The following is a 15,671-nucleotide window of genomic DNA, read 5'->3' as shown; positions in this document are numbered from 1 at the left end:
ATTTTATTACAGTTTGGCTCTTTTTACCATCGGATATTTTATAATGAGTCAATGATGAGCGACATATTGTAAATAGTATTTGCTATGCGTTGCAAGATTTTGTTGAAATAGTAATTTTTAATTCATGAAAACATAGAATAGATGAGTCAAAAGATTTGTCTTTTAGAATGCATATTAAATGTTACTTTTAAAAAATAGAAATACGAATCTGTAGTCAGACTATTGAGTACATTTAACGTTATTGCCAAATTGTTTCTCATCATTCCATTATCAAATAAGTTGTTCATTATTCAGCAAAATATTTTACATTATATTTCTTTAACCTTGAACAACATTCCTAGAGTTTTCAAGCTAAGCAAACTCAATGAATGTTACTAGTATATAAAAATGAAGCAAAAATCCGATACTGGCCAAAACCAAAGAAACATTGTTTATCAAATATAATATAACGGTGTAATAACTATCAGCGCTTTCTGTTCGTTGTATTTTGCGTTCTCGCTTTCTCATTTGTACAAACCTAGACTCGTTTTGGGTTCGTATTACTTGGTATAATTTTTTGGTTGACCATCTCACTTGACACACTTGTAACCGAATAAGCTTTGATTTCCAATTAACATGCGTTGCAAAAATTTTAATTTATGTTCTTTCATGCTGTCCCAAACAAACAAAAAAAAAAACAATCAAAACAAATAAAATCTTATTTCGAAACCACAATAACCAAAACACCGCAGGTGGTACGTAAATTTAATTTATCTTAAACATTATTTTTCTTCTATCAAAGTAACGAAAAGTCCTCCCACACGTTTCTTGAAGCGTTCAAATTATTCCAAATTCTATCTCTCTCTCTCTCTTTCTCAATCTTCTACACCTATGTTCAACGACTTTTGGTTAGCAATCTGTAACGTTTTCAAACGATCCAACCTTTAGTTAAATGTTTTGGTTTGTTTCCCACCCAACTTCCTGCCTCTCACTCTCTTTCACTCCGATAGATTTCAGTGTTTTGGTTTCCCGTATCGTTGAATTAGTGTGTCTGTTTCCCGTATTCTTCCAACCCTCGAAATGTACCGATAATTTGTGTCTTATTGAGCCTTTGTTTCATATATTACTGTTTTACTCATTGGTTTTATTCTTTTAACATTTTGCTGAGTTCTCTGTACTTTCGAATTAAGTTTCACAGTCACTAGCAGGTGAAATGTAACAATTTAACATGAAGCAAACGAATCGTGTCAGGCAAAACAAAACAAAAGCAAAGCGGAGCTCACCTTACCAGTTTCAATCGACCTTTGGCTATCTCTCTGAGCTTCGATTACTACCCTTTGGTTTTGCTTCTTTTTTATATTCGCTGTTATTACTTCTTCGTTTTTCGGTTGTTCTACGTGCGTGTGTGTGTGTGTGTGTATGTCTCACCACCTTCATTTTCCAGTATATCTTTGTGGCACGTTTTAAACTGCATCGAGAAACCTAGGCAGCGAATCTATTCTCGTTCTTGAAGAGTTGTGGCAAAAAAAAAATTAAGTTGCACTCTTGTATACATTCCAGCAGGTTGCACTCTCTCCTCCCAACTAAACGTTTAAGCGATGCTGAGAAAAGAGTGTTAGGCTTAGCCTAGAAAGAGAGAAGGAGAGTTACTAACTTGTGATATTGTCAAAGAGGAGGAATAGATTGGCTCTCCGCAAGCGCAAGAATAGGTTTCGTTCAGGTTTCAATGTTTTGCATGTTGTTGTGCGACGTTAATTGTTCGAAAACGCATGAATTATATGATTGTGACTAACGCATGGTGCTCATTTATTTGTGAGGGGTTGTTCGATACTTGGTTTGATTGAAGCATTCGATTCGAAATAATTTTACTCGGTCAGTTTTGATACATCTATTTAATTCTCAAAGTTGATTTAAAATATGTTTAATTCTGATGTTCTGTGAGGATTCTAAAATTTTCATTAAAAAAATATTTCTGAGATCGTTTCATAAATTATACTAAAATACTGAATCAGTGCTACTGATATCTCAGTATATGGCTGCTGTATAACTCAACGAATCAGTCTTCAAAAAACTGTTTAACACTGGAACGCCCAACGCATGTCCAATAGCGTGGTTCACGTTTCTATGAAAAAGACAAAAGTTGTTATTTTGTCTTGCATCAACCGGAATTTCGTTCTTTTATGTCCCCAGAAGCACTCCTGAAAATTTGAGCCCATTTGGTAAGGTCTAGGAGCTCCAGTTTTAATTTGAAATTTATATGGAATTTTGATTTATTTTCCATGGGAAACTATCTTTTTTTACATTGTATAAGGATTTTTTTATATAAATCGATGAAATGACTTGATTCTTGTAGTAGGAGATAGGTTTTGAACTGGGGAACAACTTTGTAGAACATACCAACAAGCTAGGAAGTGACCCTTTAAAGATACAGATACTTTTAGATGGTGGCTGGCCCCTTCAAAAGTCATCATCTAAAAGTATCTGTATCTTTAAAGGGTCACTTCCTAGCTTGTTGGTATGTTCTACAAAGTTGTTCCCCAGTTCAAAACCTATCTCCTACTACAAGAATCAAGTCATTTCATCGATTTATAATAAAAATCCTTATACAATGTAAAAAAGATAGTTTCCCATGGAAAATAAATCAAAATCCCATATAAATTTCAAATTAAAACTGGAGCTCCTAGACCTTACCAAATGGGCTCAAATTTTCAGGAGTGCTTCTGGGGACATAAAAGAACGAAATTCCGGTTGATGCAAGAAAAAATAACAACTTTTGTCTTTTTCATAGAAACGTGAACCACGCTAATGTCCAACTTACACGGACGCCCAAGCCTCCTAAAAAAGGTGGAACGGTAACTTCAACTCGCTGGTTCTCGGGCATTACTCAACCAATCGGGACGATTTTTGTTTCCAGTGTTTTGTAAGAATGTCTAGATGATCCTAAAATTTTGCAGAACTTGATTTGAACAAATCTGTAATTTTTGCGATCAAAAACATCGTTTCACCTTTTTTCAAAACGACTGCCTCCGCGGAATTTTTGGCGATTTTTTTTTACACGCGAAAAAAAAAGTTGGAACGATGTTTTTGATCGCAAAAATTACAGATTTGATTAAATTGGGTTCTGCAAAGTTCTAGAATCATCTAGACATCCTAACAAATCACTGGAAAGAAGAATCATCTTGATTGGTTGAGTTATGCCCGAGAACCATTGAGTTGAAGTTACCGTTCCAACTTTTTTGGAGCCTTGGGCGTTGGAATGTTAAGATGGTACACATTTAATTTAAAGTTTTTTATCCCTCGGCTCTAGTCAAAGTCGAGGGGGTAGTAAAAAATAGGAAAAAAAACTTAATTTTAAATTTCATGCCTGATTTTTAATGTTTTGAAACCAAATGAATGCTTTATGCATCATTAAAATTTATACATGTCACTATTAAAAATTGGCAAAATTTAAATGAATTCACAAAAATACTAAAATTTAACTCTTTTTTTTTACCAATTTATAATCCCAAAATCAAAATTTGTAAAATAATTTTCAAATATTTTTGGAATTCCGTTGTGAAACTACTTACTTTTCCTGTCTTAAATTCTTGAACAATGAAAAAGCCTTCTTTTCTGTACCAAAAACAACAAAATCGAATAGTAATTTTTTTTTTCAAATAAATAAATGCTGAAAACTTCTACTTTTCAGCACTAAAATGGATGCTAATGGGAGAAAGGAGGGGGGGGGGGTCCGGTGCAATTTTATTTTTTTTTAATTTGTTATCGGTTTTATGAGAAATTTCTTCAAACCCGATTTAATCCCACCAGGAGCCTTTCTTACTAAAGAATATAACTTCTTTCAATTCATAACATCGACTATAACGTCAGCACAAAAGAAAGTGACATGATACAAAAAATCTTATGATGAAAGCAAGGTATTATTAATGATGTGTTTTCCAAAAGAAATTGAAAACGCAATTTTCACCAAAAGAATATTTTTAATCGTACATATTCTTAATCAAACAATAGTTTATGACAAACGCGAGCATAGCAAGCTTCCCATGCGCTAGTGATGACGCACACCGCGGTTTTAGGGCATCTCCAGCGCTGGGGTGCAAATCAAATTTGCACCCGGCTCATGAATACCGAGATCAAATTTGCCACCTTGAAAAAATTCCGTCATCCTCACCGCTAGGGTAGCAATTTTGCCACCGAAACAAGCCCACCGCGGGGGGCAAATATGGGTTTTTATCATTTTTTGCTCTCGTTTACCTTCAAAATCAATAATTATGTGTTGATTCATGCATAGAAATGCTAAAAGTTTATAAAACTATTTAATGCTATTGAAAATTTCAAAGAATATAATTTTTCGAAAATGTCGAAAGTTAAACCATTTGCTACCCGATTTGTTTCCCACCAAATTTGCTCTCGAGTTTGCCCGCGAGTCTCCCACCGCGCGTAGCAAAGCAGGTATCAAATTTGATCTCAAGTTCATCTGTAGAAGAAAAATATGTGTCGGTACCTGTCGGGTACTCATTTTCTGATACCCGACAAGTACCGGCAAGCCAGGAGCAAAGTTTTGAATGCGTGAATTCTGAAATTCTAAAATTCTAAAATTCTAAAATTCTAAAATTCTAAAATTCTAAAATTCTAAAATTCTAAAATTCTAAAATTCTAAAATTCTAAAATTCTAAAATTCTAAAATTCTAAAATTCTAAAATTCTAAAATTCTAAAATTCTAAAATTCTAAAATTCTAAAATTCTAAAATTCTAAAATTCTAAAATTCTAAAATTCTAAAATTCTAAAATTCTAAAATTCTAAAATTCTAAAATTCTTAAATTCTAAAATTCTAAAATTCTAAAATTCTAAAATTCTTAAATTCTTAAATTCTTAAATTCTTAAATTCTTAAATTCTTAAATTCTTAAATTCTTAAATTCTTAAATTCTTAAATTCTTAAATTCTTAAATTCTTAAATTCTTAAATTCTTAAATTCTTAAATTCTTAAATTCTTAAATTCTTAAATTCTTAAATTCTTAAATTCTTAAATTCTTAAATTCTTAAATTCTTAAATTCTTAAATTCTTAAATTCTTAAATTCTTAAATTCTTAAATTCTTAAATTCTTAAATTCTTAAATTCTTAAATTCTTAAATTCTTAAATTCTTAAATTCTTAAATTCTTAAATTCTTAAATTCTTAAATTCTTAAATTCTTAAATTCTTAAATTCTTAAATTCTTAAATTCTTAAATTCTTAAATTCTTAAATTCTTAAATTCTTAAATTCTTAAATTCTTAAATTCTTAAATTCTTAAATTCTTAAATTCTTAAATTCTTAAATTCTTAAATTCTTAAATTCTTAAATTCTTAAATTCTTAAATTCTTAAATTCTTAAATTCTTAAATTCTTAAATTCTTAAATTCTTAAATTCTTAAATTCTTAAATTCTTAAATTCTTAAATTCTTAAATTCTTAAATTCTTAAATTCTTAAATTCTTAAATTCTTAAATTCTTAAATTCTTAAATTCTTAAATTCTAAAAAAAAAAAAAATTATAAAAATTAAATTCTTAAATTCTTAAATTATAAAATTATAAAATTCTAAAATTCTAAAATTCTAAAATTCTAAAATTCTAGAATTCTAAAATTCTAAAATTTCAAAATTCAAAAATTCTAAAATTCTAAAATTTTAAAATTCTAAAATTCTAAGATTCTAAAATTTTAAAATTCTAAAATTCTAAAATTCTAAAATTTTAAAATTCTAAAATTCTAAAATTCTAAAATTCTAAAATTCTAAAATTCTAAAATTCTAAAATTCTAAAATTCTAAAATTCTAAAATTCTAAAATTCTAAAATTCTAAAATTCTAAAATTCTAAAATTCTAAAATTCTAAAATTCTAAAATTCTAAAATTCTAAAATTCTAAAATTCTAAAATTCTAAAATTCTAAAATTCTAAGATTCTGAAATTCTAAAATTCTAAAATTCTAAAATTCTAAAATTCTAAAATTCTAAAATTAAAAAATTTAAAAATTCAAAAATTCAAAAATTTAAAAATTCAAAAAATTCAAAAAATTCAAAAATTTAAAAATTTAAAAATCAAAAATTCAAAACAACATATATGCGCCAGCATTCTGGCGCCAGTATTCGAAGCTCAACTTGACAACTTGTCGACTTGGCGACGATGCGTCGAAAATCGATGCAGTATGATTTTTTTTTGCGATTTTTCCGATTAAAATTCATGCTGAATCGTAATATTTACGAACATGAAAATGATGTCTAGCCATAAAGTAAAACCTATACCTTTCTTTAGTAAGAAAGGCAAAAAGTAAATCGTTCTAAAAATTGATCGGGATTGCCGATCGATGGCAAATTTGTTTCAGATGCTCACTCATGGTCTGTACTATGAATGTAGGAAGAAATTTCGATTAAAACTAGAAACGAAAAATGTTGACAAAGGTCACCAGGCGGGTTTTTACCTTTTTCAGGGATTTTTTTTCTTATGGTAGGTTAATCAAACGGCTCTAACTCCAGAACCTGCAAGAAAAATTTTTAACTCCAGAACCATATTATCAATCTGGATATTTCGAAATTTGAGCGGCAACTCGCCCAGGTTCAGAACACTAGCTTTCATCTGCATTCAGAATAATCAAAATCGGATTCAGGGGAGCTGAGAACGACGCGACACAAAATTTGGCAACATTTTACCACACACGAGCATCACTCGATCTCCACGGAATTTATTTTCTCAAAATTCGAGGGTTGAAGATAGACGAGTTCTGTCAAGATGAATCGATAGAGCGTCGAAAATCAATGCAGTGGGATTTTTAAAGCGATTTTTCCGATAAATATTCATGCTGAATCGTCATATTTACGAACATGAAAATGACGTCCAGCCATAAAGTAAAACCTATATCTTTTTTTAGTAAGAAAGGCAAAAGGTGAAAAACAAAAACTAGAAAGCCAGTAGTAGAGTAAGTCAAAAATTGTCAGAAACATACATAAACTTAACTTGCTAAATGCAAATAAAAATATTAAAAATGGAACACCTTTTTTACCTTCATTGGTCGCAAGGCACGCCGCCGGTTGAGTTCGTCGAGGTTGTTGTGTTGGGACCATCCATCCCCTACTTTTTTTTTTTTTGATAATTAAAATCTTATCTTATACCTTAAGTTCTCGAAAAAATACACCGTGCCCGAACTTTTTTTTATTGCTCAATGTCAATTCAGTCAGTCCGATTAGTCAGAATTATAAGACATGGGCGAACAAGGACAACTGTTTAAGCCAGGTTCTTGCACCATATTTTAATATTTTTGGTTGATTATTTTCTAATTGAAAGCTTTTAAGTGCTTTAAAAGCTGCTGTCCTTATTCAGACTGTAGTCCCGATTCGCCCCAGTTGACGGTGATTCAACATCGGATCGAAAGATACCTAACCAGTAATTCAATCAAACCGCAGTATTTATTCCCTACCAAAGCTCTAGAATGTAGTGTTGCGTATTTCAACATAAAATAGATATCGTTGCGTAGGATTTATATGGGAGGGTGTACCATATCTTGGATTGCCCCATGTTGTTTAAAGTGTTCTTCTTACGCTAAATTCATTCGGGACCCCGGACGTACAAGTCTTCAAATGCAACGCGGAATCTCAAATGAATTTGCCCTTAAACCATGATCCACCGAGTCTAGTTCGCCTGAATCCGGTGGTGATTCGCCCTTCGAGCATGTTTCCACACAATCTCAAAAAGTATCTCCTTTAAAAGTACCTCGCAAAACGAATCCACCACGCCTCATACGAACGGCTTAACCGGATTGTGTTCATCCTCCGCACACAGGTACTCATGGACATGTTCTACCAAGGGGACAGCTCGAGCTCGATGGCCCCGAGTCCGCTGCCGCCCACGCCTCGTACCAGTCTCAGCTACGAGGAGGTCGTCAAGGAGCTCATCCACGACGAGAAGCAGTACCAGCGCGATCTGCACATGATCATCCGGGTGTTCCGCGAGGAGCTGGTCAAGATCGTCCGAGATCCCAAGGTAACAAATCTGGACCTGGGGTTTCCTTTTGTTTACTAACAGCTTGCTCCCCTGTTGTAGGAACTGGACTCGATTTTCTCCAACATAATGGATATCTACGAGGTATCCGTGACGCTGCTCGGTTCGCTCGAAGATGTCATCGAAATGTCGCAGGAGCAAACTCCTCCCTGCATCGGTAGCTGTTTCGAAGGTATGTGTCCCGTGTCGGGTTTGAGGGGATTCAATTTTAAGGGTTTTCTGTTTTTAAATTGCAGAACTAGCGGAAGCGGCCGAATTTGACGTGTACGCAAAGTACGCGAAAGATATCACATCGGTTCAGGCGAAGGAAGCCTTAGCAAATTTATTGGCGAGGCCGGAGGTTTGTTTTTTCTTGCATAGAATTGCAAGTACAATAAATAAAGTTTCTGCTTTTCTTTATTGCAGGCGAATTCGCTCATGTCGGCCGGTCACGGTTTCAGGGAAGCGGTTAAGTTCTATCTACCAAAACTACTTTTAGGGCCCATCGGGCATGCACAGTTGTATTTAGATTATATTAAAATTTTACTACAGCTTAGTCCTTTGAAGGAGGACAAAGAGAGCTTCGAGCAAGTGCAGGGTTTGCTGAAACCGCTGCAGTGCGAGCTGCAAAGTATATCGTCGTTGCTGCCCAAGTGAGTGTTCCGTTCCGTTTACTTATTGCGAGTTGCTTCAACAGTTTCTTTCCCTTTTCGCAGGGAATATTTTGCCAGGGTAAACAGTCGAGCCCGGAGGCAGTCGGCGATCGAAAAGACCCGCGATCTGCAAAACAGCGTAGAACACTGGGACAAGGACGTGGGCCAGTGCTGCAACGAGTTCATCCGGGAGGATACGCTGGCGAAGCTGAGCTCCGGAAAGCGCCAAACCGAACGGAAAGTGTTTCTGTTCGACGGGCTGCTGGTGCTGTGCAAAACCCGGCGGCAAATCGTCCCCGGTAACAACTACGACTACCGATTAAAGGAACGTTTCTTCATGCGTAAGGTGGAAATCATCGATCGGTCCGACACGGACGAGTTGAAGTACGCGTTCGAAATCTCGCCACGGGAACCGACCAGCGTCGTGCTGATCGCTAAAAACGCCCAGCACAAAAACGACTGGATGGCCGATCTGGTGATGCTCAACACCAAATCCATGCTGGAGCGCATTCTAGACAGTATTCTACTAGACATCGAGAAGAAACACCCACTGAAGCTACCTACTCCGGAAATTTACGCGTTTGCCGTGCCCGATTCGCCCTCCAACATTGTGCTGGAGGAGCGCGAAGGCACCGGAGTCCCACTCATCAAAGGCGCAACCCTGACCAAGCTGATCGAGCGGCTAACCTACCACATCTACGCCGACCCGATGTTTGTGCGCACCTTCCTCACCACGTACCGGTCGTTCTGTTCGCCCCGGGAACTGCTGCGGCTGCTCGTGGAGCGGTTCGACATTCCGGATCCGACGCTGGTGTACGACAGCGCCGCCGACAAGGACATCGGCTCCGACCTGGACAAGTTTCACAAAAACTCCCAACGGGAGGACTGGAAGCGCTACAAGAAGGAGTACGTCCAGCCGGTTCAGTTCCGGGTGCTGAACGTGCTGCGACACTGGGTCGACCACCACTTTTACGACTTCGAGCGGGATTCGGAGCTGCTGGACGAGCTGCTGCGGTTCCTGGAGACCGTGCGGGGCAAATCCATGCGGAAGTGGGTAGACTCGGTGTTGAAGATTGTGCAGAGAAAGGTGAGTGTATTCTTGGGTTAGTTTTCAAAAGGTCCTAAGCGCCATTTGTAAACAAAGCGGCAGCCGAAGCTGCTTCATAACTTGGCGGCAACACTTTTGAACCATATGGTTTAAAAGATGCTGGTTTTGGTCTCCTAAAACATATCAAAAAATCTCTAGAATAACAAAATTTTAGAATTTTTCTGATCAATTTGGTGTCTTGGCAAAGTTATATAGGTATTGATGATATTTATACAGAAAAAAAGGTGCACGAAAAAAAACGATTTTTTAATTTACTTTATTTTTCACAAAAACTCCGTTTTCCATTTTGAATTGATCAGAAAAATTCTTCTAAAATACAGGGTGGCCACTCAAGTCGGGAATTCTGAGCATACTTGTTTGAAAATTATTTTTTAACTTTTGAACAATTTTCAAATTGAAGTCACTCATTTCTGCTTTAGTAACTTTCTTTAAATTTAAGGTTCTTTTGACTATTTCAATATATTTGAGTATGGAAAAGCTGTTTAAGACGTTCAAAATCTTAATGAATATTGGGGTCTTTGACACAGATTTTCAAAATATTTTTCTATGAATCAAATGATCGCTATTATTGTTTGTTCATTAAACAAGAGGTAAAGTCAATGATAAACTAATATAAAAATAAAGCTTAATAGATTCTATTTAATTTTGTCACATAAATTGAATATTTGAAAACAGATTCCAAATTGAATGTGGCAATGGTTTTTTTTGTAAATATTATTGATTGTTTAACTTAATTCATTAAGTAATTTCAAATATGTTTTTTTTCCAAATGTTGCCCTTGAACTTTTTTTTGTGAGTATGGGTATATTACCCACACAGAAAAAAAATCATGGTAATATTACATCTGGGAAGGGGTACATCTTTTATGTCAGAAAAAAGGTGTAATTTTACCTCTGGAAATGTGTAATTTTACCACTTTTCTGGTGTAATGTCACTTTTTCAGTCTAAATTGAGGTAAAATTACATCATAAAAGAGGTAATATTCAACCTTCCAAAATTACAGCTTCCAAATTTACATTATTTTTTTCTGTGTACCATAGATAAAGCTTGATTTTCAGCTTTCGGAAAACTTAATTATCGCATAAAATCCAAAATTGAAAAAAAAATTACGTTAAGTTCAGTTATCTTTAACTTTTTGTCATTTCCAGTTGAAACGAAGTATAAGAAACTATACGTTTGCCAATCTAAAAAATAACATGGATGTTTTAAGTATTGTTGAATTTTCGATTATTTTTTCAAAGACTAATTGTTTGTGTTTCTACTCTGAATCATAATAATGAAATTCAATTTTTGAAGTTTTTTTTATTTGTTGTTTAATGTCTGTAATTACAAAAATGCCTATTATTTGAGCATTCTGGAAAAGTCTGGAAAAAAAGTCGTGAAAAAGTCTGGAATTTGAAAATGGAATTTGAGTGGTCACCCTGAAAATAACAATTTTTGTGCTTCCAAAATTATATGAGGACTTGTATGGGTGAACCAATAATGGCACAAAATGGCTTTTTTGGTCTTAGGGAAACTTCGCTAGCTGAGAAGGCTAGCCGCGGTTTAGTATTTCCAATTTTGTGAAAAATTTGCCAGTTGTCTCGGAATTTTAAAAATCGTTCAAGCTGCAAAAATGCTTATCTGCCCTTTTCTCGTGTTGCTCCAGAAATCATCTGTCAAGGTGACAAATATCAGTTAGCTGAGAATTCAGTAAAATCTAAAGTACTGAATCGTTTACTGAAATTTCAGTAGATGAAAATTCAGTAAAACTTTACTGAATTTCAGTAAAAAAAAAATTTGGTGTGTGGTTTTTATTTCAGCTCTGGGACATTTATGGAGACCAAAGTATGGCCCGCGAGTTGATTTATTGTGTTGATTTACTTTGACGCATATGTAAGTGATTTTATAATTCAAAAAAATTAAGGACAAGTTAAGCTAAAAAGTAAATTTTTGAGGCTATAAGCCTTTCCTCAGTAAGGTGAGGAAGGCAAAAATAGATCAAAATAAATCAGTTAAAACCCAAGTGCATCAAACTAAATTACTTTTCATTTTTAGACACGAAAGATGCAATGAAAAGCAGATGAATAATATTTATTTGTGCTGCTATTTTTTTCTGGTTTTAACAAATTTCAATCAATGGTTTGGAAGCTTTTTGCACAAAACTACAAAATTTTGTTTTTTTTGTTGTATAATATTTGAATAAAAAAAATAAACATACCTGAATTTTCGAAAAACTTCAACCAATAGATGATTTTTTTTCAGTTTTAATTGATTTTTTCAAAAAAAAAAATCAAAGAAAAAATCAAAAAAAAATTTCAAAGAAAAAAAAAATGATCAGTCGTGTAATGTTAGTGGGGGAGATCAGTAGGCGAATCGCCGCGCGAAAATTAGTTTGAAAGTGCTAGAAGATTCTGGATTTCATTGAAAAGGGTGTCGCGTCGTGGCCGTGGAAGTTGGGCCATCAGTCGTGTGATGTTCGTGGGGGAGATCGGTGGGCGAATCGACGAGAGAAACCGCGAGAAAGTAGTGGAAGTTTCACGAATTTATTGATAGAAGGCTTCGCGTTGTCGTGTATATGTTGAATTTCATTTCGTTTCGGAAGCCCTTCCCATAGCATCGGATGGCACGCCGACGGTAAGAAGTAAAAAATTACGGGATTGAGTTTATAATTAAGTCCCTCTCATAGCGTCGAAGGTGAATTGTGATATAGTTTTCGATAAAAACGATCCGTTAGGTTTATCGCGTAACAAAATTATTTTGATTCATCAAGAACGTCGTGTGGTGCGCGAGTCTTTTTTGTGTTGAAAAGACCTTCCCATAGCTCCGTAGCTCGGAGGGCTCGACAAACACTATGATTTTGGGTCGTATCATCATCTTCTATGATGAATCCTGAACAAACACCCTATCCTACTAACCAATTTTCGGGTTCCTGGCGCTTGTGGGGTGTAAGCACAGAGTAAATCAGCTGCCCTAGTAGCAACCTGCGCTAACTAACATTCCCGTCCCTTAAAATCGAGATCTACAAACTGACATGGCGGGCGCCGTTGGTGGCCAATGACTGTTACCTATTCGCAAATGATCTTGTTCTGGAAATCATGGTGTTTTATCTTTTCAGCGCATTCATACATGCTGTTGATAAGGGAAATACCACTTGATAGTCGAAGCCTATGATCAGTAGTGCTGAAAGGATATTACGGTTCTGTTCAGCAACGGAGAAGGACAACCATGGGTGGTCTCTCATGCTCATGCTCATGCTCAAGTCCTTCTCATAGCGTCGAAGATCGGAAAGCAATGATTACGTTTCACGTTCATGGTCATCTACCAATAATGAATCGTTGATTGGAAGTTACGCCGCCGGTTAAGTTCGTTTATGTTATTCGTTTCGTTTTCGTTTTCGTTTTACGGAGCAAGGTGGGGGACGCGGCCTCAAGTCAGTCCAAGTCCGGTTTCTTGTGGAAAAAAGGGTAGTGGCCGAACTAGTATTGCATACAAAATGAACACCACCGGAAGATATAGGGGCTCGGGAGGGGGAAGGTGAAAGAAAATTAGTAATTGTCAAGGGCATTTTTTCTGGGCTTCGTCCTGTCGCGTCCGTCAGTAGTCTTGTAGTACATTGCAACTAACTTTGATTTAACTAATCATTTATGTCCAATTATTCATTTCAGAAAACTAACTAACTTGGATCAACAACCTCAACTAAACTGTCTGAAAGTTACTTGAATCTCAAATCCCCGAAATTTTAATTACAAAGCCAAACATTCTTTTACCTATTTTTTAAACCTGTATTGCTGCTTCCAAAAACAATAAATATTAATGAAACGTTCATATTTTACAAGTTGAACACTCGTTGTTAATATGACTATTTCGTGCCTTCCATTTCATTAGGGCACACAAGCTTTGCAAACAAGAGTGTATCCCTATCATACCTTATGTAAACTATTATTTGAATGAAAGAGACACAATCCTGTTCACACCTGTGTGTCCTTTTGAAATGTTAGGCTCTATTTGATCGTCAAAACTCCAATAGATCCTCGATTCGCAACAATGGTCGATACAACCATAATCCGAAAACCGTTAGTTCACCAGATTAACGAATTATGTCCGATATCATTTCATTATTGATTGATCGAGACTCTATGGATTTTATGACAATTCAGAATGGTTAGTATACCACTTCAATTGAAATCAGAGATTCTGATAGCATTACTAAACTGGCTTACACATAACTGGAGTCTGGAATTATGAAACAACCTAGAAAAAGTTACAAAAAAAAACTAACTATTCCTCCCCATTATCAAACGGTTTTAAACCTGTTCCTAACAGATTTTACGAACAAGAATATTGAGACTCAAATAAAAAATTTCAATATCTTGCAATTTTACATATTATAAAAGCTGTGATTTCTATCAACACAAGTATATAAATATAAAATAAATGTGTGATATATATCAACATCGGAAACCATCTTTGCAAGTAGCCCTGAAACGACGGCAACGTGTGGCTCCATCTCCAGGGGGTTAAGTTCGTTTATGTTATTGTTTTAATTTCAATACAATCGGTTACGTAGTGTCCTCTTTTCTTTTAGTTCAAATTTGTTGATTGTAAAAATGTATTCCAACGAGCAGTTTTAGTATTAACTCATTAAACTTTTTAAAATTTACTCGCGTTATCGTATAAACAGTAAAAATATACTGATAAGTCCAGCCCATAGCAATACTGCTCGGTTGGCACGCGTTCGATTGAAAAACTTTTTGAATAATCAAAGCTGCCAAAGATTTTTAAAATTTCAACAGATAAACAAATTTCTTATGGTCGCATAACCTACCACAGTGGCTCCTGACCTCATACTAACCCCTCAAAACTCATGTGATACTTTGTCGGAGACGCAGCCGATTTAGCGGTCCCATCACTTAAGTATCGGACTAACATTCCAATCCACTTCCCCGTGTCTTACCACTGGTCCTGGCCGGCGTCGGTATTGATCAGCATGATAGGGACCTTTGGAAATTGCGAAGGGGTGATGATTGGTTCCTACTTTTCATCTGTGGTCCACGGTGCAATTTGTGGAGGTCCTGGTCAATAACGAAGTAGCAGCTACGGGTAGACACCAATGCTATTTAAAAAAAAAAAACACTCATTTGGCCCGCAAGCTTATGTGAACTTCAAATTCGGCCCGGCATTCAAAAACTTTGAGCACCCCTGTAACTAGAGTGTAAAAAAAAATTTTTGGCGGGCATTCAAGGGCGTACTGATCCCAATTTTTTTTTCGAAAAATCGGCGTTTCGGGCGTCGCAATGTGGGACGCATATCTTTTTAGCTGAGGCCAATTAAAAAAAGTGCCAAACTATGAATAAAGCATATCGATTTTTGAACTCCATCGGGCTCAACGGCAATACATCCAAGGTCGTCGGTTCAACGGGTTTCCCTAGAAAAAGCATAAAATTTTCCTTAGCATTTAAAAAGGGGAACCACACCAGAACTTCATCTGAGAACTTTTCAAAATCCGTTTCCACCCTAATGGCCAGTTCAGTCAAACAAGTGATGCAATTCGAACGACTAATTTTTTAACAAAACCTCACCCTTCCTATTCCGCAGAACGAAAGCGAGGACAACCATCGGCAGATAACGTTCGCGTTCGGGCACAGCCCGCCGGCGATCGAGCACCACCTGCCGCTGAGCAGCGAGCACGAGTTCAATCTGCTGACGCTGCACCCGCTCGAGCTGGCCCGCCAGTTGACGCTGTTGGAGTTTGAAATGTATAAAAATGTACGTACGACTTTTTCGTGGGAATTTTTCTGTATTAATTTTTGATTTTTTATTGCAGGTGAAGCCATCGGAACTGGTTGGTTCGGTGTGGACCGGAAAAAATAAAGAAACTACTAGTCCTAATTTATTAAAAATAATACACCACACTACAAATGTAAGTTTTATAGGGATTCTGTTAAAG

The 15,671-nt window shown here is 35.6% G+C and overlaps 1 protein-coding gene across 2 annotated transcripts in view; it reads left to right on the top strand.

Annotated features, from left to right (window-relative positions):
• LOC120416331 (protein son of sevenless) overlaps positions 1-15,671 on the top strand; it is a 44,218-nt gene that overhangs the window by 13,701 nt on the left and 14,846 nt on the right. For both annotated transcript variants that reach the window (XM_052708085.1, XM_039578061.2), the window contains exons 5-11: positions 7,784-7,984; positions 8,045-8,174; positions 8,239-8,342; positions 8,408-8,634; positions 8,698-9,721; positions 15,320-15,490; positions 15,549-15,644. In XM_052708085.1, the coding sequence (XP_052564045.1) occupies positions 7,784-7,984; positions 8,045-8,174; positions 8,239-8,342; positions 8,408-8,634; positions 8,698-9,721; positions 15,320-15,490; positions 15,549-15,644 (1,953 nt within the window). The remainder of the gene's footprint in view (positions 1-7,783; positions 7,985-8,044; positions 8,175-8,238; positions 8,343-8,407; positions 8,635-8,697; positions 9,722-15,319; positions 15,491-15,548; positions 15,645-15,671) is intronic.

This window comes from Culex pipiens, chromosome 2, assembly GCF_016801865.2.
Source record: "Culex pipiens pallens isolate TS chromosome 2, TS_CPP_V2, whole genome shotgun sequence".
Classification (NCBI taxonomy): Eukaryota; Metazoa; Arthropoda; class Insecta; order Diptera; family Culicidae; genus Culex; species Culex pipiens.
Note: the sequence above shows the minus strand (reverse complement) of the source record. Positions and strands in the feature narration are given on the sequence as shown.